Raw genomic sequence first — 26,703 nt, 5'->3', positions numbered from 1 at the left:
GAAAAGAATTCATTGTCTCACATGTATTTCTTCTGATAAAGTGAAACTAACAAGTGAAGATTGTACGGAAAGAACAATGTATGTGAGAGTATATTAAACTTCAAAGGTTTGATCGCTTGTATTGTTAGTTCCACTATTGTCATTAATTTCTATATTTGTGAGGAAATAAGCATTCTAAGAAAAGTCAGGTAGTGATCCTTTCTTATTATTTTAAAAGACGTTTCCTTTCATGCTATATTTAACAATGTCAAATGCGGAGGCGCGGAAACAACAGCGCGGCAGCTGTGTTTTATGCCTTTTTAATTAGATCATGGACAAAGTGAAAGTACGTTCGTTATTCTAGATCAGTCGGTCTACTCTAGTTACCATGACAATCGTTGGGATGCTCGTTGCAGAACGACTAATCCTGCGACTTTGTTGAAATTACCTTGCATGCGAACAAACGACGCAAAATAAATGGTGGGGAATTGTAGTATAAACTTTATTTCCATCAGAGAAATGAGCACATACGGGGAGGAACTTTTATAGGAAAATTTGGAGGCAACTTTTTCGGATTTAAGGATGAGGGTTTCAGTGAGATACACAAAATTACAAAACTTTACACAAAGTTTTATTATCCGATATCTTACAACATGTGACAGCGCGGCTACGCGATTAGTTAGTGTCTGTATGCGTTTCGTGTGTATGTCCTTTGCTTAAAGCATAGCATAAAATATACTCTTCGTAGCACCTTAAATAGAGATATAAGTTAGTAGACGGTCGTTAAAATTAAGAGAAATGATTTGAGCAGATGTACGTGGATTCCTCCCTCGCGGAATCCTCCTTCAGCAATGCGGGCAACGTATCATACCGAAAATGTCACACTTGGCGCACTTTAAGGCGACGAATTCCACGGTGAACTCGTTACGATGTACGGATCTCTTGCTGCCGTGACAGATGGGACATAGCAGTCGCTGGAATCCGCCGCAGTAAGTACAAACGGCGCATGCATCTTTGCACTGAAACGCAAACGTTGAATTAAGCGCATTATAAAACTAATGATAACTAATTGTTCATTGCAGCAGTTAGCACAGATTTTAGCGCAGTGGCTTCTAGAAAAGCACCACACGGTGGTTGTTCGCCGGGAAATTTTTCACTGGCGTATTAGAGTAGTGTATCATACGTCCATTCGTCTGTTTATGCTCGTATGAAAAATAAATCAGCAAATAGCGACCGTGATCTGATTCATTGAATTGGAAGCTAAATTGCAACGTATCTTCCTTTACCGCATGCTTGCAAATTACGTTGACTTTTGCTAATGTATAAATCCGATTATATAAAATGGAAGTGATCTGAGCTTGTGGTAAAATAGATTAAAAGTATCCTTAACTAATTTTAAGTTTATCTTCGCTGTGGCGAAGAGAACTTTATTCCCGAGGAATTTAAATTCAAATCATAGTTGTCATAAAGTTACTTCTATTGTGAACTATAATTCCAGACAGATATTGCTCCAGGCGTATATAATATTAAAAAACAAGGCAAATACTTTGTAGAGCATTATTTTTTATTAGATGAGTTTTTGGTTTCTTAATTATCTTTCTTTAAAGTCTTCTATGAAGTATATATTAAATTTACATATTGAACTTGAAAATACTGATATGGTCTCACAATATAAATTTTAGCAATAAATTGGATAAATTTGTGACAACGATGTTTGGACAGACCTTCCATCGAACCTTATTTGACGTTACGAAACTAGTTTTCACTTTCACTTTTACTTGTTACTAACGAGTCTAATACCTGAAATGTAAATCGACTTTATAGAGTACGTAACGAGTTTGGAATAATGACTACCTCATGGGTGAATATCAAACTTGTATCTAAATATCCACTAAGCGCGGTGTATTTGAGACTGACATATATATATATATATATATATATATATATATATATATAGAAAAAAAAGAAACTAATTTGTGCTATATATAAATTGATTAACGTATCATTAATCCTTTCACTTGCTTATATATTAATATAAATTTAGTTTCAAAATTAAGAAATTGCATTGTATTGTTAATACTTTGCGTGTATTTAAAATATTTCATTTTGTCAACTTTCGATACACATACACCCTAATTTGAATCTTTTATGATCTTATTGCTATATATTATACACAAAATTATATTGTATAAAAAAAATTAATTTATATTAATAAAACTAAATAAATTATGTAAATAAAATTATTACATATGTATATAAATTTGAAGAGTGTATACGTGCAAGATATATGATTGGTATGCGACACAGAAATAACAATGGCCGCATAGATGTAAACGACCTTTAGTTGCAGCAAGGTAAACCTGAATTGCACGACAAAATTTATGATCATGATGGAAAAAGAGGTGGGCGGTTAGACGGAAAGAGAAAGAACGAGAGAGAAAAAGAGAGAGAGAGAGAGAGAGAGAGAGAGAGAGAGAAGCACGTATTTCAGATAAAAGTGAAAGGATCGTACAACCTTGCGTTCACAACTACTTGTCTTGTTTGTACGTTTCATCACAGTCCGCTGTTCTCCCTGTCTAATACCTTAGATAGCTGATTCTGCGTGGAAATAAACGCGTCGCGGGCGTATTACGCGACCATGCGAATCATTCGAATCCCGATGATAGTCCTACGCGTAAAAAATCCCGGGTAGAAAGAATATCGAATCTTTTTCGTTCCCGTTCTGAATATCAGTTATTTTTATTACTTGCTTGGAAGCTTCAAATCGAAAATACATAAGCTAAAAATATTGTCTTGTTACATAAAGTTGTTTCATATAGTTATGGAATGCTATTTTTTCCAATGATGATGTAATTAATTCGAGTCTAGAATTGTTACGAAGGTATATAATTAGACTTCGATAATATTACGTACATTTGACGTCAGAAACTAAGAATTCAATGAGTAATTTAAATTTAAAATGTAGGCGGAAGTTATGTACAACATTTCTACGCTTCGAACGGTTTTAACTCGATACGCCAAGTTTATACGAAACATCACGCGAGTTTATTAACTATAATGCGCGTTACGGCTTCTAGTTATTAAAATTAGTGTGCGTTAATTTCTTATGCAGTCGTGCGGATTTGAAATTGTCACAACGTATAAGAAGAATGCACTTGGCATGTTGAGAGCAATGTCAATCGATAAACTCCGACGAGAGATTATATTAATTCCACGCTTTCGCCGGGCGAATTTAACACAACCGTGTTAAAGTACACCTCGGGGGCAAAGAGGATATTATACGGATATACGCTAGGACATTCTATCGTGCTCGACAAAATCAGCTTACCTGGTAAGGTTCAAGTATGCGGCGCAGTTCTCCCGACTCGTTAAGTCGTTCGACGGTGTCGACACCCTGTAACGAGAAAAACAAAAAATTGTGAAACGCAGGCATTTAATAGCACGACATTTAAACCGAGTTCGAGTTGTTCGACGCTTTCTTTCCGCCTCGTTCATTTCGTCTGTCGCTAACACTAACGACTACGCCATAAACAGAAATTCTCGCCGGTATGTCGCATGCGCGTACGTCAAAAGTCGAACAGAGACGGAAATCGCGATGCGTGCGTTTCGAGGGAGACGCGGCGATGTAACATTCTTGGTCTGTCGTCGAGGAATGCGGCAGAATGGAGAAAGAATTTTATTGTGAACTTTATTCCCTTCCCCCGGTGTTCCTCGCGTATACAATACGGCTATATGCGCAGCCACGCGGTAATGGCCGTATCATACATTTTCATGCCGCTGTTAATGAATAAGGCACGCGATAACTATATAGTTTACAAGTTTGACGCGCCGCTGATTTATTCAAGGAGGAACGTTCGCTCTTTCGTCCCGAAAGATAATCTTTCCAACCATTGAACATCCTGGGAGTCAGTCAATTGTATCACGACACACGTATTTTAGCGAATAATTTTCAATTAGATATAGAATGTGCGTATTATACGCGTTTGTAAATACGAGTGAGTGAAACGATGCGACATTTCAAAGATGGTTGTCAGTGCGCATCTTGTAATCTCGTGTCTGATGTAACGTATATAATAGGGAGTTTTATTGCGATTGTAGTTACGACGATGTACTCCTTTCACTACGTGCCGTGTAAACTGTCAAAAGATGTCGTGCGAAGATGTGGGCAAGGGTGAGAAAGCGAAATAATTTTTATACAAATTGATGCATGGCAAATGGACGACGACAGGAACATTTCGAAGGATGTTTCGTTGATTTTCGGCATCGATCGGTTATTTCGTACGAGATAATTGCATGACGCGGTCGGATTGGAATGCAGTTCGGGTAGTTTTACGTCTATACATACACTTGTGTGCTAGACACCAGCAACCGTAAGACGGTGTAACGCAGGCAATCGCACCTCGCGTTCTCTCCGGCGGCCTTGGATCAAATAGCTTGACATTTCACTTACGCATATATCTGTTCTTTCAACTATCGGTTGCTAGAAGTAACTCTTGAGAAACGGATACCGCGGACGGAGGCGGAGAGAGAGAGAAAGAGAGAGAAAGAGAGAGAGAAAATCAAATAACATCAGTATAATCGTGTGTATGTGACTCTTAAAGCTAAAAGCATGCTGTTTATCCAATATTTTTTTATTAGAAAGACTGATATTATAATAAGTTAATAAGTTTTCGAGAAGAATTCCTGAAGGAGAAAACTCTGATACAAGTACTTAACATTTTCATATACCTATTTAATTAAAAAGACAGACATATATCTCTAATTATTATCTCTAATTAAGAAAATTATTTAAATAATATAATCAAGAATATCGTGTACGTCAAATAGATAAATTTTTATTTGCAAAAACTCTCTATTTAATTCTTTATATTGAATAATTTACAGTTTCAAGTTTTTGTTGTAAAAATTCCTTTTGCACGCTGCACAGAATTTTATTTCAGCATATCCTAAAACCACACTCGAGATATGAGCAATTGACATTTTTATCGTGTATAATCATAATTTGATCGAAATAAATCGTTGTGACTTCATCACCTCGGAAAAAGTACGCGCGAATATAGCTGAAGCTCATGATTACGAAGATCTTTACCGCATCGCAATAAAAGCGACATGCTCTTTTATGGAGGTACATAAAGGCATCTTGCCATGCGTCGCACATGATACAAACTTGTATTATCTCCATCGTGAATGAGAGCAATTACGAACTATATGTATACAATGGGAACACGCATATGCTCGCGGTCGTTCCCAAGTGCTGTAATATTTAAGTGACCGCTGCGGTAATGATTGTTTGTTGTTAATAGCTTATTCTCGATTAAGTAATCTCTCAATTGTGACTCCAGTATCTAATTAGACGAATAATTATTACAAATTATAATCTAGTTATGTGAATCATATTTCTTTTCAAAATAAATATTTATTAAAATCAGCAGAATATATCGGCGGTTAATATTCGATTCGATATTTCGTACGTTAATAACTTCTTGTTGTCGTCTCTAACTTTTCTATTTCATTTTATTCCATGTTTCAATAACAATTCTACCGGAGATGCAACGTAAGAAGATCTGTGTAACACGACACTCTAGAACACCTGAGAATTGTATGCTGAAACAGAATACTTTGCTATCTTCGCTATCGCATCTTGTCATTGTATATATGCGAGAGTATAGTTCCGAAGATATGTATGATAGAATTTCTTTAAAATAAAATATTTCTCATTTACTTCTCTTCGTTCAGTCATTCTTCGTATTATTCGTATGGTATAGCTAACCGTTGCATTTTATATGCTTCGTTTTTTTTTTATCAATTAAGTACGGAAATAATAATTTCTATTATATGACAAATTTAAGTGTACTGTCCCCGTTATTGACTCATTTATTCGCATTGTGCCCGCAGAACAGATGCAATTTAAAATTAAATTTTCGTTCGTACATTTATCGAATTTTCGCTCGACAGTTATCTTTGACATTTCACGTCATTCATCTCCCGACTTTCTCGATGTCGAATATCCCGAGTTGCATAATGCGTCATCGGCCTTGTACAAATTCTTCATAAAACGTAAGAGGATGGATTCGAAAGGATCATAGAGTATACGAATGCTAGTATGCGCAATATAACTTTTCTTATTAGAAGTTATTTTACCTGTGAAAGGGCTGAGACACAGCGAGATCGATATACTGCCGCTAAGAAGAAAATAACTTAAGTTGACGAATGTCAAACGCAGATGACGGAACGTTCAACGCAACGCCTGCAGCTGCTCACGTTTTATTATGTAATCTTTTTGTATAAAGCGTTTACGCGTTCCGAATATTTTTAAAATATAATTACGAAACACAATTTTTGATCTAAATCATAGATCTTATTAGTGAAAATACTGCAGTAAATGATCAATTAATGCTGATATAATGCGCATTAATGTTCCAATTATGATTTTGTAAATGTAAATATAAGTATTTTTAAATCATAACGTTTTCAAAGCTACGACTCACAGCTTCATGCAATGGATTTATTAAATTATTTGCCCAACTTTCGATAACATCTTTCCATATTTAATTCCTACCTCAATTAACACTTCTAAATCGAAATCAAGTTCTATCTTCATTTCCGGTTTGATTGAATTGTTTAAATTATGTCTGTTAATTATTTTTAATCAAAATATCTTTATTAAAGCATATATTTTTTTCGAATAGTTCTTCAATTTTTTTTATACCAATACTTTCCTTCCATTACTCGCAACTTTTTCAATAATTTTGAGTTAAAAATGCATACATACCCCAATATATTGTCCATCGACGAAGAGCTGTGGCAATGTTACGAATTCTGAATCGGTTCGTTCCTTTAGTTCGCTCTGTAATTCAGTGTCGCGGAATAAATCTGCTTCGTCGTACTTGACCATGTTCGTCCACAACATTTGCTTCATCTTCATACAATTGGTAAAGGTTTCTCTAACAATGCCCAGCGATGTTGTATAAAGCACCACTTTGCCCTTTTCTCTTTCCACGTAAGCCTGAAATGGGACGTGGTACGTTGTCAAAGAGGTTGTAATAGGATTTCGAACAATTCTTATTGTTAGATTAAACCAAATATTAAAATTCTATCCCAGATTGAGAGATCTTTACGATAATAAGATGATTACTTCTATTACCTCACACTATATGACATATTTCAGTTGTATGATTTATTAATATACAATGTACATATATTTTTCGTCGACAAAAATATAATAGCTATAAAATATGAGTCATAAAACAATCAAATATTGTTATCTCATCAATTTCCGGAAGGCAACTGAGGTTCTCTGTTACAAATAGGTAATATCGCTCATCTTAACAATATTGTGTACGAGTTTCATATCCTGTTGACACTTTTATACGTACTAACAAGCGAGATACTTTCTATTAAAAGCGCTATCCGCCAATGGTTAATGACTTCTCGAACTCATTTCCTCATTGCTTTATTTTCAATAAATGCCATCGTATTTTGCAGATAGCAGTAACTTTAGTTACTGACCTATAATTTTAAATGTTGACTCGTACGATGATATCATAAGCGACAGAATGATAATAACATTGATGAATTAATAAAGTTCCGAAACTAATGACAAACGCGAGACGTTTAACCTTTATCGGCGATCGATTCTTGAATAAGCACGGGGTGACAATTTTTGTACGGAATAGACTTCTCTCTTTATGGTTCGGCGATTCAATCACAAGTCGCTCGAACTTCGATTCTTGTTCAACAATGCATGCATTCATTGGCTGCTTTTTTACAATCGATTTCATTGGCACGTGCACAACTATATTGAACTGTGTGCATCAGTATAATGTTTGTACGGTTTACAAGAAAAGTTACCACCTGTATTATTTATTATTGTACTATTTTTTTAATATTTATGACAGCACACACACACACACACACACACACACACACAAAATGTGTAATATCGTCGAGTTAGTTATATTTGCAATAAAAAATGTAATACTGTGCGTATTAGAATTTCACTCATAAAAACCGCATTTCCGCAATGATTAAGTTAAATCGTTATTCACGTAAAAAAATGTCACGTTCAAAATGACATAACGTATTTCGTATATCAGAGACGGCTGCAATCTTCGCAATAATCTAGCTGTCTTTTGAATTGCCTGGCTTCTTGTGCGCGCGCGTGTGTATAATACCTAATATACTTTTCCAACTAAATTATGTAATGTCGTTTAGGTAGTCCTCTCGAGATAGATGAAGATGGAGAAGGAGATAGCGGTAAATGGCAGGCGAGATAGAGAAAGGAAGGGGAAATGATTATGTGTTAAATTAGCTTTCACCGCGCAAAAGTGGCAAGGTAATTCAGTGTCGCGCGTAATGCCGACAACAATTCTTCATCTACAAAGCACTTTACCTAATTGCCATTTTTGGTATTTGCACTCACAATGCACGATTAGTAAAGTCATGCAAATATGAAAATATTCACGTCATTTAGTATTATCAAATATTATATAGAATCGATACATTTTAATATCACGTGTTGTTTATGATTTTGACTGTAACTTGTACGAGTTAATAAAATAAATTATATCGTATATGTATATATAAAAATAATTGTCTATCTTCATTAATGTTATCGTTCTCGCAAAAATTGCAAACTGCCATTTATTGCGGGTATAAAAGCGTATACAACAAATAAAATGTCCTCGTGCTGTTAGAAGAATATTTGTTATCACGTCACAAATGTCCTTTTGCAGCGCGATTGAAACTTTTTACATTTATTTATTGAAAATCACATTTTTATATATGTGACTGAAATGTCATTACAATTTCTCCAAACTGTTTTTACAATGAGAAAGCTTTATGTGAAAACAATCAATACGATTGAGAATTTATCGAATTGCGGTAGTTCGTAACGTTCGCTGCGATATGAAGGAGAGTTTACACACGCAATGATTAGTGGCGCCAACTGACATGGCATTTATTGGGCGCCAGAAACCGACTGGCACCCAAGTGTTTACACAGGGAGCTTTCCATCAGCAAGCGACACAAGTAGTGTCGTTTTGTCTTTGTTACTCATTGCTAAAAAAGAAAGATAGAACGACGTTTCTGTCGACTTGTGTTGCTTGCTGGAAAGCTCCCACAGTGATGCTATTGGCGTATAATATGGAAAATATTTAACATTTATTAATTAAATGACACGTACAGTAAATGACAGTAAGCATATATTCTCAAATTTTGAGGTTTGGCCAATAAACCGCCAGTAAACGCCACATTACTAACGCCAGTTTGTATCAAGTTTACTGGCGCTAGTCGATTGGAGCCACTAATCATTGCGTGTGCAAACTTTTCGCTGCGATATGACCATTCTATGCGCGCATATGCGGAGCGATCGCGTCCGATGAGCATTATAGATAACCACGTGCTTGCCCGACACGACTGCTAATGAACGTTACTTCAACGGGGAAACCAGACTCGTCATACCAGGTGCATGATCAGCACCATAAAAACACATTATCATTGTGGAGGTATGCACGGCTAAGATCTCGGCTAACCGCATTACTAATTTTTTGCTAACCTACTTGTTTCTACCCGTTCGATACCCGTTACCCTGTACATACGCAAATGACACGTATATAGTAATTGCCTTCGATCATAATTGTATATTATCTTAAAAAAGACAGAGCCAATACAGCCACGTACACGCGAGCCAGATGGCCTAACAAAGTGCCGTGCTTCACATCATAAGCTATAAACTACTGGGAAGCAAACCTTTTGCGCATGTGTGTTTGTGTGTGCGGGTGCGCGCGCGCGCGCGCGGATTCTCGTACATTTCAAATATTAAATTAAAAACTGCTCAGAGAAATAAATAAATTATGTACATATAATGAATCATAAAATTACAAATATATGTACATATATCAGTAACTCCTCATCTATTAGAATTAATGCCGTTTTACAAAGCAAAATGTTAAGTGGACGATGTGACGTGCGTATTTCATTGGTAATTGCCGTGCACGTATGTACAACTCGAATCCCTATTGAATGCTTCTCAAAAAGTGAAGGCACGAATTGTAGTGACCTCGACTCAACGTGTCCTTTCTCCGATGTCTATCAATGTCGCTGTACTGGATTTCATTTCCACACGTGAAAAAATTTGATAAGGCCATCTATTTCCGTGCTCTGTTCAGAAGTGCAGAAGATTGTATTATTTATCCTCTTAGTTTAAATCACACAGTACAAATATAAAGTATTGCTGGTTCTTAATTATATCTTTGTCTACTAGTAATTATGATCTTATTATCTTGTTATAAAGATGATTGGTCGTCAGTCACGGGCGTTTTAACGTTTTAACATTTTTCAGTCTACATGTGGAGTTTGAAGAGAAGCACAGCTTTTCTTACATGACCTGCGAGAAAGGGACGCTTGCAAGAAAATAATTTATCCATCATAATCTCCATCATGGTTTCTTGTAGGACGTGTGAAGCCGACGCTGATCATACGACGTGAATAACTTTTTGCACGTCGCGATGATCCCACACAACATTATTCACGCTTCGTGATTCTTACGATCCAATTAATAGAGATCTCTTCGGACAGTGCGGCATGACATAAAAGGCATGTTCCTGACTTGCAAAGTTGCATTGTATGGTATATTAGAATGTATATGAAAACGAAAGTTGTTAAAACTATTAATGTCAATCATTTCTATAATTGGATTGTCTAAAACATTTGAGCCGCATCTTGAGAAGTTGCTTGCCGAACTTAAAAAATTTTAAGTATATGAAATCGTCGAATAATTAATGATAGCATGAGTTTATGCAACAAAATGTGCATAAATATAAAAAAAATATATATATATCTATATGTAACATTGCTTTTGTACGTTATTAAAAAATTGTTACTTCAATTTTTTTATAACATACAATATCTGTTAACAAATAAATTCTTTTGCAAAAAGTACACTTTCTCCTTTAATCTATTAAACTCTTTCTACTTTCCCTCTTATAATTTTACCTTGGTTTTTTTCTTGTATTAATCTTGATACGTATCTTTTTTTAACATCTTTGATCACTGATCGGATGTAAATTAATCAACCCTTTTCATAATCTATAACTCTCAGAGTTCTCTTTCTGCTTTATCAAGTAATTAATCTCTACAGAGGAGAAATGTATATAGCTTTCATTTTTATTTTAGCTTTAAAACTGATTCAAACTGTATCAATCATGTACATGTTTCTCATATAATTAATTAAACGTCAATATACTGTAAAATATAATGCAAGCGTATAATTATAATATACGTGTAGCACGAGTAATTTAATGAGTCTGAATTTTATGGCGATATAATAGAACGGCAGCGCCGGCAGCTCGGTACGCGTACTCAAATACAAGATAATTTCACGAGTGTTTAATGAAAGTTGCACCTGGCTGTACGTGTTACATACGAAACGACGGTACGCTTTGAACTAGCGATTAATTGAGGTAGAATAACTCTAGCTGGGGTAATGCAGACAAATAATCGAGGCGCGCGCGCGCCGCAGAGACGATTTCTCCGTAACTGGGATAATGTTACGAGAGAACAGGTTGCCCACTGACCGGAATTTAGTGTGTTAACACTTTGCTGGCAGAACGCGTAAAACTGCGCTTTAGGGTATAACGTAAGTTAATTATTATTTGTATCTGTTAATATGTAAAACCTCTTCTTTATATAATTGTTCAAAAGTTTGAAAGTACGACAAAAAAGACAAGTTTACGTACTTTATGAGTTTAGATTATAAAAATTTACATAAATATAAAAGTTTACATACTTTAAAATATAAAATGTAAAGTATAAAAGTTTACATACTTTAAAATATAAAATGTAAAGTATAAAAGTTTACATATTTTAAAATACAAAAATTATATTAGCTTTATGAAAGCGTTTTTATTTGCGCGCGCAATTGGATCTTCCGGCTGTTGGCCGAAGTATCAGACCCCGTCTGCGAGGTGTGTTAAGATTGTTTCCCGATAAATGCAGACCGGATAATAAACTCTGCTCGTTAACGCGTGGCAACCTGCATCACGGACTAGAAATACGCATTATGAGGGGTGGTTAAACGAGCGTGAAATTAAGTTAACGAAGTCTCACGGCGGCGTCAAAATACTGATATAAATATGCGATACGAGACGTTTATTTTTTTCCCATCTATTTAACATCCTCAGCTGTTTATATATATAACGTAAACATTTTCAGGTAATTGTCAGGCGTATTTTATGTCGGCGAATACAAACCGATCATCTAATCCGTATACTTATGACATGTCATATCGCGATGCGGCTCAGCACCAGTGACATAATGAAGACAGTGAGCGGCTAACGATTGCGGCGCAATCATTAGCCGGTTTAGTACCGATTCAATTTCTAGAGTGGGAGGCGTAATCGCTTAATGGAAGTCCGTTGCATGTATACTCAGCTATTTCTATAATAATAATCTCTAAAAGTGCGCGATACGACTTTCACGGCGCACTCGTACGAGAATGAGATTCGAGCTCTCGGAATCGGAGTCGAAGAGAAAGGGATATAACGGAAAGGGATACAAAACGAGTATGTAGAGTGTGCGCTTCATCGCGATAGGCAACGGAGACGCGGTGCGATCTCCTCAAGTTCTCACGTGCGGTCGCGCGATTGCACAAGACGATCGGCATGCTCGCGGAGACATCGCGATCAGTAATAACGCAACGTTCGAGTATTGACCACACGTTCGAGGCAAATGTGTAAAAAGGAGAAAGCGCTCGTGCGCACCTGCACCGCCTAAGCGTATCGTCGCCGGGTATCTGAGGTAATATGATCCTGTCGGCGAAAGACAAACACTTTCACGCGTGTGCTTAACGCGCACATAATATGGTGTGTCACGCTTGAAACGTACGACTTTAGGCCGCGTTCTATCTTGGGTGTCTCGTACTTTTTCCTTCCACTTTGATTACGTAATAGCGAGCCTCGCGAGCGGATGGCACGGATAATAAAAGTTACGCGGCTCCGATCGCGGCAGAATGTATGTAACGGCGCACGTGCATGACTCCGCGCCGGATAAAGAAAGAAATTTTTATCGTTTTTCGCGTTCGGTACTTAGGTATTATTACGTCAACGCGATTTTAGCCCCGTCCTCCCCGCTTCGCATGACACAAGCACCGAAGAAAGAACGGCCTCCTTCGTCGCACGTGTGTGTGTGTGTGTGTGTGTGTGTGTGTGTGTGTGTGTGTGTGTGTGTGTGTGTGTGTGTGTGTGTGTGTGTGTGTGTGTGTGCGTGTGTGTGTGTGTGTGTGTGCGTGCGTGTGTGTGTGTGTGCGCGCGCGCGCGGCGATTCTGTATCTGCGTCGCCGCGCGTGCTGCATCGCGCGCGGTGATGTCAGGCGAGATCTGACCTTTGTCGGGATAATCGATGCAAATGCGCCGCCATCCGATGAATGCATTCCGCCAAGTTCCTCTCTCATTAAAGTCTACGCGAGCGTGATGTGATTTCACGTGCATTTCCCGCCGAAGCCCGCGGGACGTGCGATCGATGGATCTCTCGCTCAAGAACACATCCGATCAGAAATGCCGCTCCTGCCGCACCGCGGATCACATGCGCGATATCGACAGGCAATTGGCCATTTCTACGCTCCTCGCAGGCTTGACCTCTACCTCATACCTCATATGTAACGAAATGTCAATCGCGATATCATACGCGAGGTTACGTGCGGTTTTGTGCGAGAGTATAATACCGTCACATGTTTCGGTCAATCAATAAATCAAGTAATTGTGGTCGCGAACTGGCCCACAGAGTCGTGAGTTGCGAGAGGCTCGATAAAATTAGCGGATTATCCCGAAAATGTTAATCGTGCGAAGCATTACGCCGATATCAGCTGGTATATAGGTATCACACTCGCCGCTCGCGTTTCTCGTCTCGTCATTTGAAATTAAAAATCGAGCAATTATACAAACGGAAAGTAGACACGCCGTAGACAATCGCACGTGACGAAGAATTTTATTCGAAACAAGCGCTTCAGCTCGTTTAAATATACCTATACAAAATAGTGTACACTGTGAGAATCTGCCATGCTTTTTCCATCTTACTGAAAAAAATCCTTTTCTTTTAAATTCTTTCTCGTTTGTATTTTTTTTCGCACAGTATTTATACCTTCTCTTTAATTTATGTTAAATTTGTTACTTTCAAACGAAATGTCATATTCTGCAGAGAATAAAGTTAACAGCTGTTTTACAAGTATGATGAAAAGTTTCTTATATTTGATTCCCCTCACTTCCGAGCCACGTAATCTATTACATTTTATGTTTTAAGTCACATCGAAATATAGAACAGAGTTAGCTATATAATTCCTTTTGATCTTTTAATTGACATTCGCGAATGCAAATTGGAACACGACAAGTCGAGTTGAAATTTGATTTCCTTAATTAAAATTGAAACTGAAAGCTTTCACTGGCCTGTTACTTGTTCAATGTAGAAATACTTGTAATCTCCGTATTAATTTCCGAATCAATTTCCTATTCGCGCACTTCTTACATAATTTTATTATGGAAATCTTATTAATTAACTTGTAGTTTAATCTATACGCATGTTTCTCTTAACAAGCAAATTCTACTCAAACAATTATAGAACGAGTTTTCTGAAAAATATTGTAATTTTTAAACAATCGTGCGTAATAATTTTTATATAAAGAATTAAATTAATAATACAATAATATGCAATCAAATAATATATTAATCTTAAAAACCGTTCTTCAATTATTCATGAAGAAACTAAGATTTCTCGAGACACGGTTAAAAACAAATGTACCGTCAAATTACACAGAAAAAAAGAAGTGTTAAGACTTACATTCTTATATATAAGCAAGAATTTATAATCTTGAAATGAGATATAAATTGCGTTAAACGAAGAAAATTTGTTTGAATGAAGGTATTTATATAGTTTAATAAAGAAAAAAAAGTTGAAATTCTTATAAGAAGGTTATAGATTCTTGCTTATATATACAAGCAGGTAAGTCTTGATTTAACACTTCTTTTTTTTCTGTGTAATATATTTAACTATATATCTACGTATAAAGAACCTTCTCCCCGTTTTTCCTGTTTTTCAATTACTCACTATGGAAACGAGATTCTTCAGTTAGTACGTGCATCTATTTTAAGATACATAGCTTAATTATGCGTTATCAAACAAAGCGCGTCATTGTGATGAGAAGTCAGCTTTTTACGATTTTCATCTTCGATAATAGAATTGCATTACGATTGTATATCGAGAGGCGATAATCGTTTTGCAAGCGTTGGTGTGGGTGCCGCACGTCCATCGGAACGAGGTGTGAATCCGAAGAAGAAAGTGCACTTTCATAAGTACGGCCAATTATTTATGCATGATTGCAACCGCGCGTCCGCCGCAGAAATGTCAACGATCTCATGACTAGAAAGGAGCGTCATATTACCGTGTCGACATTCTCATCGTGAGTCGCCGCCGCGGTATAGCGCCGATGTTGCGGAAAGCATTTAAGTGATAATCCAAAACAGCATTCCCGCAGATCTTTTCTGACACTGGGACATTGAATTGCGAGGCAGCCCACACACAGAAATAGCTGTTTTCCGGAGTGCTTCCTTGACAAAAGACTATAGCTATTTATATTGCACCTGAATATATATTCAGGCAGTAATTACACATGGATGGATTTATACACGCGCGCGTGACTTAATTAATTAAATGCGGAATCCGTGTATACATTCGCGGTTCGGGAATTATTCCTTGGAAATATATGGAAAATGGATTGCGGTTCCGGGCTCGTAAATTTCATGCAAAGGTTAAAATGAAGGATTAGAAATTTTCTAAGCCAGAGAAACGGGGCACGTTTTTTTTTTACGGTTTAACATACCGTGCATTATTTCTCACATGCCATCTCCTGGCAAGAGGAAAATAATGTGTAACTTCGCAATATCAATGTATATTGGGTCAAGGTGACATAAATTGCGAAAATGACATGTTTACGTCCATCTAGAGTGTACCGAATGCGAGTGGCATGCGATTCCCGTTACAATTTTTGGAATATTATAGTTTCCGTGAAAGATTTGGTAAAACCGGTTTCGATCAAACGGAGATTCTCCAAATTTTGGGTTACTGCTCGTGTCACGCGTCCGAGCACGCTATATGTAAATGCACACCTGTGCTTTTTCATCATTTGATAACGGTGCATTGGCTACAAATTATAAGGCATCGAGTAACGTTCGTGAACGTTCGAGTAACGTTGATGAAGAACATTTTACTGTATTGTTACTGTTCTTCGCTGGACGAAAACACGCGAGGCAAATCATCTAAAGTAGTTCGAGTCATATGGTTGATGAGAATAGAGGACTGCTCTAGATTACTCTTAGGTAGAAATTGTTGTTATCTTTAAAGATTGCGAGAAAAAAAGACGTCGTTTTGAACTGGACTTGATTACGATTATGGTTGTGGTTATTGTTCCGACTCACTGATGTGAGTGAGTTTTGTGTGTGCCTCTTTTTTTATTTAATCTCAGAGATAGAGATCACATATTATATGAAAAAGAAAAAAACGCAGCTATATTAATAATTATATCTATATATATAAAACAAAGTCGGGTTAGTTACACCATTTATAATCTCAAGAACGGCTGGACAGATTTTAATGATCTATGGTTTGTTGGATTCGTCTCCGCCCCAAATAGCATAATAACTATATATAAAAAAAAAAAAAAATTAATCTAGAAAGATATCCAAATACACCAAATACCGGGGCCGGGGCGAAGCCCGGCAAATGCTAGTTACGTATATTGTGTAAATCCTATTTATTTTTATAAACTCTCAATCCGTGGAATAAATTATTGATATATACATATAAACATGAAATACTTCCTATTATAGCTAATTATATCATCAATAACTTTTTTACATGATATGCTACCTCAAAATTATTATTGCGCTTAACAGATATTATGTTACAAGTTAATTCAAAATATGAAACTATCACGAGATTATTTGTATATATACGTATACGTTGCAAGTATTTGCTTATATAATAACCCTGCACTCGTAAATTCAATATCCGCATTATCTTGTTCACATAAAATTTCATGACAATAGCGTAAATTTTATTATTAGTTAATTAAAAAACAAGATGCTAAGTAAAGGACACGCTCACGCCGCACGGTTTCGAATTTTTCGATAAACGTACTAGTCGAGGAAAGAGCTTTTGTAAAAAGTTCAAACATACGTGGGAGGCGAGCGGGGCAGCAGGAGCGTAAATGGAATACGGGACAACATGGATAATGAAAAAACTGCGAAAAAACATACAAGAGAAGATGCTTAAATGAATCCAAGAGAAGGCTGAAACTACTCATTGCTGTTGCCGTTGTCGCCGCGGTGGCCTCTTTGACCCGCTTTCTCTTTTCCTACCCGATTTGTCTCGTGGACATGCTTAGCGCGTTTTCTTCAGCCGGGAAATTCATGAAGCCGACCTCCCGCCATCTGCTATACCGGCAAATCCATCTCTCTCTTGAATACGCGGAATAGCAGGCAGCCTCGCGTAAAAGCGGAAATCGGTAGATGAAGTAGGTCGTGCGTCTTGAAGCCGTCCCGGTGTCGTCGGCATCGCTTCATTAGCAAGGCTAATGCGAGATATATTAGTAATTCAGGTGTACTTACATAAGTCATTTTACGTAGGTCGTTGGAGAACTTTCCGGATGATAGAAATGCGAAAGTATATTTACATAAAGAAAGATTGTGCAGACGCGCGATTTTCGAAAATGTTATCGTTTAGCGGGATGCGACCCGAACATTTCGATTAATTTAATTTCGCGAAGCGTATCAATTATATATTTGATCGACGTATATTGCGCGGCAAAAATCAATTCGCGTAATGGGAGAAGCAGCCCCGACGATGAAGCCCCGTGCGGTTATCGGGAGACAGATAAAGCCCAATCAATATGATCATGATTTCGCGGGAATAATTTTCGTAATGAGAAAGAAAGAAAGTTGGCCCGCGGAGGCAGATGACGAAGTAGGTCGTACTTGTGCCGCGCGTTTATCATCGATCATTTCACCTTCATACACAGGTCGGTCGCTAAGATACCGCGAACTGGGTTGCGTGCATACACGTGTGAATCAGCTTCATGAAAATTTATAGTAATGCTAAACAAGAGTAATGCTGCTTAACTTGCGAACAGCATGCGTAGACACGTGCGTCGATACCGTGCGCATAAAGCACGAAGCAACGAAGCTATATAGGTTTGATCGGAGAGCAAGATATATACGTCGAGATTTCGAACGTGGCGATGTGTAACATCGGAGTTTGACGGAAACGTTGACTATGTTATAAAAACGAAATAATAATTTCGAGAACAATTCGCAATGCATTCTTTCATTTTACGAATTACTGTTAATTTATTACTGTGTTCCACTTTCATGAGAAAGTATATATTGTATTTTCCGAGAAATTCCGGCAAGCTATATTATCGGTTGAATGCGTCCAAGATGCTTTTATACGTTATTACGTGTGACAAAACTGGTATAATTATGTAACTAGTTACGCACTGATAAAATATGTAAGCGAGTAAGAGAAAGATAATGACTAGTTTTCTTCTAGAAGAAGAAAGTTTTGTTTCTTGTTAAAGTTAGCTAATAAATATGAGATACGTTAGCCGATTTGAATATACACAATTACGTTTTATCAAAATTTATAAACTTCCTTCTTTTGTACCCGGTCTAATGCCTAAATTGCCAATTTAATTGCCATCATAAGCTCCATTGAATTCCGCGCGAAAATAACATTCCCAGATTTAACTTAATTTAACTTAATAACATCTCAGTTAAGGTTTTATGAAGATTCTTTAATTAAACACGCCGGCAGTAAAACCAGCTACTCTCCATAATACGGAGTTTTAAGCGAAGCGTATACATATATCTACTCACTAAACAAATTATCTGGCCGTTAAATGTATAACGTTTTAATTATATACTGTTCCATAATATATAATCATTCGTTAAAATGACATGCAATTAATGCGCAAGGTGTGTACATTTCTATATGCAATTATGATATCGACTTGGCAAAAGATTATTTTCTTCATGCTCTAGGTATTAATTATAGATAATAAATATAATACCGCGGCAGAGTAAAACCTATATATCGCTTGATATGAGAGCAAGATATATTTAAAGTTGTTTTGGGATTAAAAGTGAAATAAATTATATGTGCAAATATATGGATTTTTTTACGAAAATATATATGCAATTATTTTTATTTGTTTACTTAAAATTATTTAAATGAAGCGCATTTCTTCGATTTATTGAGGAATTCTGATTAAAATCGTCTCACGAATTTTAGCCAACATGACGAGACAAGTATTACGTATATTTCGTTCCAATTAAGAAATGGCTGTAGCAGTTTTAGATACGGCCGGGTTATGTCAGACATTTTACTGTACTAGAAACTGCTTTGAACTGTTAATTATACGGAAGTAGAGCTGTCATTTTTTATTGCACATTGTTTCCTTTTGAAACTAGCTAAATAGCCTAATAATAATCGAGAGTCACAGCATTTATCGTGAAAGTGTAATCGAAATTCGCAAGATTTCAAGATCGCCACCCTATGATGTAAACAACGACGAAATTCTCAGACTCGGAAGTAATTTTGCATGATATTTTCCGACATTTGCAATTCCGACTGTTTGTCCCGCAACCGCAAGAATTCTATTATACAGAGAAAGCGTTAAACAATGGAAGAAAATTGTCGCAGAGCGAATATCTGCTATAAACATGCTTGCCATAAATGAAATTTATGTTGCATTTTTGTAAAAATAATAGTTGATATCATGTGTATATAAAAAATATATATTTTTGGAAAAATATTTCTTGTATGAAAGAGAATAATCAAATTGCGTAAAAATACATTAACTTTGAATAATATAATAGTATTTGAATAATAATCTAATATAACAAAATATATAATACAACACATTTGTCAAAGATATTTATAAAAACAATCAAATTAATAATTAATTAGTAATCTTCTAATAAAACTGTATTAAAAACGTCAACAATTGTATTTAAAGCTCTACACATACAGAAAAAAAGAAGTGTCAAATCAACACTGATATACTTGTATATACGCAAAAATATATAATCTTGAAATGAGATTATATTGCATTAAACGAAGAAAAGTTGTTTTAATAAAGTTATTTATATAGTTAAACGAAGTGTTTTATATAGTTCAATCAAAAAAAAAACTTGAAATAAAAAGTTGAAATTCTTATAAGAAGATTATATATATTCTTACGTATATACAAGTATATTAGTGTTAATTTGACACTTCTTTTTTCTTCTGTGTACATATATCAAATTGTTTCTGTTATATCAATTAAGATGTCTCTATCAAAATCAATAGTAGCAGAAAATAAAAAAATGTTAGGATGTCTTTATGTGATACTATACCAGGCAAGATGTACCGAGTATCGTGAAGAATCTGCGTGCCTTCGTGTGCAATGAGGAAGCGAGAAGCGAGCAACGACGAATGTAGGGCACGCTCTGCACGGTGGTTTACCCGGAGCGATGTTTATGATTTCAGGCCGAAGTCTTGGTACACCTACTTAATTTCTTCTTTTTTTTATGTGAAATCAAGTTTCTTACACTGGTCAGTGGCGCGGTCTGCGAAATCACGCATAACATTTCGATGTCGTAAATTGCGGTTACCTGACTGCCGCCGCGGTTGATATATCGATCACATAAAAAAAATCTATTGGCATATACAGCGGCTTTCCATAGCGATCAATCAAATCGTTATCCGAGCTTGAAGCGAACATTCCGAAAGTGCAAGTGTTACTTTCGGTCACTAATTTCAGAGAATGCGCTACGCTCTATAAAGCGTACCAATCACCACCGCGACTGGCTATATTTTCCTTATTCACAAAATTGAATTTTTCATTCATTCATTGTTGGTTTTAAATATCAATTTATATGAACAATTTATACATTTGCAATAAACTACACAGAAAAAAAGAAGCGTTAAATCAAGACTTATATTCTTGTATATATAAGCAAGAATTTATAATTTTCTTATAAGAATTTCAACTTTTTATTTCAATTTTTTTTTCTTGATTAAACTATATAAGTACCTCCATTCAAACAAGTTTTCTTCGCGTTTAATATCTTCGCAATTTATATCTCATTTCAAAAGATTATAGATTCTTGCTTATATACAAAAATATAAGTAAATAATTAATTTAACACTTCTTTTTTTCTGTGTAGAAATAAGTGAAAATATTTTTTATTGGATACATTAAAAGATAGCGTTTGACATAAGATATTTCCAGAAAATTGATTTAACATTGCTAGACGGATTTTTCTGGCAGAGTGCCCGGAGTTATCTGGCTAGTAGTTATCACGACGTGCGATATAGAACGCAGCTCATTAAAATATCATCATTTGCGTCGCGAGGGTCGAATTTCATGGAGAACGGAGAGATAATCGCACGTTCGCGGTAGACTGCACGTGAAAAGTGCAATCGAGGCGTGGAAGTCTCAAAGGCGGATGAGATTCAGCCGCGAGGAAGTGCGGGATTACTTCTCAGCCGTTGCCAGCGCATTTGCGTGCAAGCCCGAGGTACCCTCGGTCTCTGTAATTTCGCGAAATAGGCCGCGCGGCCGCGCACACACGAGCGAGAGCGGGGCTGGATGGCATAGCGCGGGTGCGCGATAACAAAGAGGAATACAGGCAAGACTAGGAAAAGGCAAGACGTACATACATGGGGGACGTAACACGGGCTTGTGTTTCGCGGCCGAGGTTTCTCAGTACGTTGCGTATACGTCGCGTTTCTCGGTACGTTGCCGCGTAATATCGTTTTATCGAATCTACCGTTACGTCGATCCGTTCCGCATCGATGGTACGAGCATCGCGTACGCACGACGCTCGCATAGCAACACCGGAAACTTCGCGATAAAGATGCACTAATGTAAGTATATATATATATTATGTCGCGAGATCTTAATAGAGATCTCTCGTTATATAGGAACTGAGAGGAATTTAATGTGAAATACATCGAATACCTAACCGGTAGACAGCAAATAAGCTCATACACACGCCACATATATCGGTATAAGCCGATTATCGCCGACGAATAAACGTGTTCAGAAACAAGACGATAGTAAATATTTGTCAAAGGACATTGCGGGGAGATTATCATTCACTGCACGATCTTCTGTGCTGCCTGGCGAGCCCCGTCGAGGAACCTGTCTATTGACGTCGCCTTTATTTATTTTATGACAGAGGTATGAAAGCTAGGAGGAGAGTTCCTAGGGTGACTTCAGATTGGCCATAAAATCTCAACGCGCACTGCCGTGCGAAAAAGACGAAAATAAATTCACTTAATTTTTCTTTATTCTTTTCCCGCTTCAACAACAAGTCTCGCTTCAACAACAGCTTTACAAACATTCATTATGCAAATGTTGCCGATTCTACCTCATTTACAGGCGGAATAAGACATATTTATCTATATACAGTTATAGGACAACAATTTTTTTAAATGTCAATAACTATACGTCAATATATCAATCATACGTCTCGTAATCGATCATTATCAAGGATTACTTGCTTCTTTACGAAGACGCGGTTTACTACGTCCTACAAGACGCGCGATGCGTGGAATGTGCGAATTCGAACGCGCGATATAGTTACCAATTCATGCCATCTGATTCAAAGTGGCGAACGATGGAGGACGTTACGGCTATATAACTGTAAATCTAACGCTTCGCGCCGACCTGTATAGACCATGCGAATCAAGTGCATCTATCAGTTTGATGCACACGGATTTAAGCGCTCAACCCGACGCGGGGCTTGCGCGCCCGTCTCGCAGCTCGATACCGATTCCGACTCGTCAATACGCACCTCAAGTACTTGCCAGCGCCTGATTTGCATAACAAGTCGACCCATCGTTTACGGGGCTCAGCTCTACTGCCGTGTCGATTGGTCGATATTTTAAGTGCGTGGTACCGCAAACGCGGAGAGGAATGTTACACAGCCCATAAATAAAACATTATTATTTGTTAGTTACCTTCTTATACGGATTAGGTCTAACGTGCATGTATATTCACTGACACGCACATTATTAATACAGTATAACATTTTCTAAATTATAATTCCCATCGACAGCCTTCATTGGAAATTTACGCACTGTTCCTTTAATCTCTATACATTTATACATGTATACGTTTGAAAACGGATATTACTCTGTAAATTGAATATGCTCTTTAGATTTAAATGATTTAGCTCTTTACTGGAGTATACCCGGAAATAAATCGTGTTTTCTTCTTTTGTCGCTTCGTATATGCGTGAAAACTCGCAAATACGCAGTAAACTATTTTCCACTCTTTGAAGTTAAATTATTAATTTAGCTTTTTGTTGAATGGATATTCCTAAAATAGGTCACGTTCCGTTTTTTTTTTACCATGTTCCGTGCATATGTGAGAACTTACGAATCTAAAATTAAGCCGCTAACTGATTCGCGCTCTGTAAAATTAAATCTCGAGAGTATCGAAAGCAAAATTATTCTGTCCCGATTCAAACCTTGGAGGTAGGCGACTGCAGGAATGTTGCGATGCCCGCTCGTACTCTGTTCTTCACACCGCGCACGGTCCCTTTGGCACTTCGTATGGCTTCCTTCTCGTGGATTTTGTAACCGGCGAAACACTCGTCGTTCTCGGCCACCCCGTGTTCGCCGTTCGAGTTCTTATTATTATCGCGCAGCTCGTTCACGTGGAAATTGTAGTACCTGTCGTCCTCGTACAGGTATTTGTGACCGGTCGACCGATTCCGAGCGGCATTGACCACCTCCTGCTCTATCCTCTCCTGTTCCCGTTGTTTCCTCTCCTCGTATGTGCACGCTTTAATTACCGGCGACTGGCCGTTCTGCTCGATCGCGGGATCGGGACTCCTCACCCGCGGCGTCGAGGAGGCTTTCGACAGGGACGACGTTCCGGATGGCGACGGCGAGACGCTGGCCGACGACACCGGCGAGCGTGGCGCGCAACCGAGTTCCGTTATCGAGACCTGATGATGGACGCCGCTCGGCTCCTCGATCGCTTCATCAACGCCGTTCGCCGTTAGCGCGATTCGACCTAATTTCTCAACTACGCCTACCGTTTCCTCGACGTCCTTCGACGTTTCGTGCATTCGATATTCGCTCGCGTCGCCGTTCACCTCGGCACCGTTCAAGGAGTCGCAGCTGATGTTGCTCTCATTGTCGTCGCTGTCGACTTCGGCGCCGCTGCTGGTCAGGCTACCAGTCCGGTTGTGCGTGCTGTTGGACAGTATCACCGTGCTGGAGTTCTTCTTCTTTGGCAGTGGCGGCGGCGTTCCGTCGAGATCGCTGCAAGTGCCGCTGTCCAAAGTGTCGCTGGGCGAGCATTGTCCGCTTGACATCACCATGCTGCTCAACGGGCTCTGATGATAAGAGTTGTAGTAGAAACAGGCGCTCGAACGGCCGCCACCGAGGGTGGACGAGTTCAGGGTTTCCGCGGTACCGCGATGCACCATGTCTCTGTTGTCGCTCCTGATGTCGTTGTCCTCCTGGCCACGCTCGTCGCTGTCGTTGCTGTTATTATTGTTGTTGTTGTTGTTGTTGTTGTTGTTGCGCTCCTGATTGTCGGACTCGGTCGGCGGATCGCCGCTGAAGACACTGATCCTCACACAGCCCTCACCGACACCGGCACTCGCGCAGCGTCGCTCGTTCACCAAGTTTGTCGCACTCACCACCACCGCACCGTCCGAACGTTCGCGCGCGGTACTGTTTTCGATCTCGCGATTCCGGTCGTTCTCGTCCAGGGTCAACCGTACCGTCGATATCACCCTACTGTTCTTGTCGCCGCCATCCGGATTGATCTTGATCTTGACTATGTGCGCGGCCTGCTGATGATGCGCGGGATGCTGCGATGATTGCTGCCACCGTTGTTGCTGCCGCGACTCGACGACGTTGCTCCGCTCCTCGCAGCCGCCGTTCGCCGATTGCACTTCCGGGATTCTTCTCCCGCAGGTTGTCACGGAATCGGCGGTAGGAGCGCTAACTCCGACAAATACCGTTGCTCCGGGCCCGGCGGCGAGAGGCGGCGTGACGGAAGGGGAAACGGTCCGGATTGACACAGTCTGCCGTGCGGCCTGGCTCGCATCCCGAACCTGTGTCTTCGCAGGTAGCGGCGGCGGCACGGTCATCGTGACGGTCTCATCCATACGTGCATACAAAGTCATCGGTGGCTCACTCGATAGGCTTCACCTTGACGGTGGAATTTGGAAAGTCAAAGATTAAGTTGAAGCCCCTCTCCTCACGGGTTTCTCTTTCTCTTTTCTTTCGCGGCCTCCTTCTCATTACGAGATCGAATCGTATTAATGATAACGCTTATACTGTTCTCGAGGGTACGATAAATTTACACGTTATTGATCCAATAGTCGTTAAATAAGAACTTCAATCGCGCGGATAGGACCTGCTTCCCGAAATGGCCGCGTGCGTTTTAAACGGTGCATCTATCGTGAGTTACAGTGATATTAATTCACCATCAAACGCAACGTAGACCGTTCGTCCTGAAACAACTGGCAATTCGGTACAATATAACACTCGATCAAAGTCGAGTGCCGTTGGAACGGACCGCTTTTCATCGACATGTTCGCGAGCACGTTCGCTCACTCGTGCGCTCATAGGGTATACATTGAAATTGAAGCATTGAACTAATATTATTTCTTCGATATTGCCAATTTAAACAGTTAACTAGAAAAATTAATATATACCTTTAACCGACTCTCTTCGAATCGCAGACTTCACATGGCGCAATTAAATCATATAGAATTAATTTAGCAAATTTTGATCGGTACTATTACGTGTCGGTGAGGTTTCCACGATTTTCAGGCTTTCGGCGAAATTAAAACTGTTTTTGTTCGATCGCGGTAAATCACGTTGCACTGCAACTGCACTGCAATTACTACGCAAAAAAAAAATAATTAATTTGTATGCTGAATTGCTGAGATTCACAACTATGACTGCGCGTAACTCCGTGCACGGGCAATCACCGATCGCTCCGCAAAATTGCCCAAATTCCATCAATCGAATGTGACTCGTCGATCGCGTTCTAGGTCCAATCGCGCGCAAGGACGATCGAGTACGGGAGAGCCTGACGAATTGCGCCGCGCGCCGCTCGAATCAGGTCGATCGGCCGAGCAACATGAGGCCCCGCGGCTCCGTTCGTCGAGAAAACGTTAGCACACCTTGCGCACACCTGTGGCCATGCGAGATCGCCGGACTACCTGCCGCGCGCGTGAAAGAGGGAGAGAGAGAGAGACCGATGGAACGTACGGGACTGGCACATGCAAAAAGAGAAAGAGAAAATCGTCCGTGAGATGAAGAGGAGAGGGAGACCGGATCGCGACCGGGACCGTGGAGAAGAAGATATTAGCACCACTTACAGGACCGCATATGTGTATCAAGAGCGGCGCATAGTAAAACTCGATTGCACTTGACTCAAAACGTTAAAGCCGATGACGAGCGACAACGATCAACGACGGACGATCGTTCACAACACGGAACGTCAGTAACTGTACTGAGTGCCGCTGACACTCACTCATGCAGTTTCGCGGTCCGGGTGGGGACTGAAGTCGGGCCCCGGGCACCAGGATCATGGGCACGGCGAAAGCCGGGGAGTGGGAAAACCGTCTACGAAGGTGTGCGGAGCCGGTAAGG

The 26,703-nt window shown here is 38.8% G+C and overlaps 1 protein-coding gene across 1 annotated transcript; it reads right to left on the bottom strand.

Annotated features, from left to right (window-relative positions):
* Positions 1-586: 586 nt before the first annotated feature.
* On the bottom strand, positions 587-26,488 carry LOC143902886 (uncharacterized). Its single transcript, XM_077416097.1, has 4 exons — positions 23,547-26,488; positions 6,752-6,985; positions 3,308-3,373; positions 587-998 (listed from the first exon to the last, which is right to left on the bottom strand). Exons 1-4 carry the CDS (start codon positions 25,221-25,223, stop codon positions 825-827), a joined length of 2,151 nt encoding a protein of 716 aa, XP_077272223.1. The 5' UTR covers positions 25,224-26,488; the 3' UTR covers positions 587-824.
* Positions 26,489-26,703: the final 215 nt, after the last annotated feature.

This window comes from Temnothorax americanus, unplaced genomic scaffold (assembly GCF_048541705.1).
Source record: "Temnothorax americanus isolate GAGA-0224 unplaced genomic scaffold, ASM4854170v1 Scaffold41, whole genome shotgun sequence".
In the NCBI taxonomy this organism is placed as follows: Eukaryota; Metazoa; Arthropoda; class Insecta; order Hymenoptera; family Formicidae; genus Temnothorax; species Temnothorax americanus.
The sequence above is the reverse complement of the archived record's forward strand: the minus strand, read 5'-3'. Positions and strand labels throughout refer to the sequence as shown.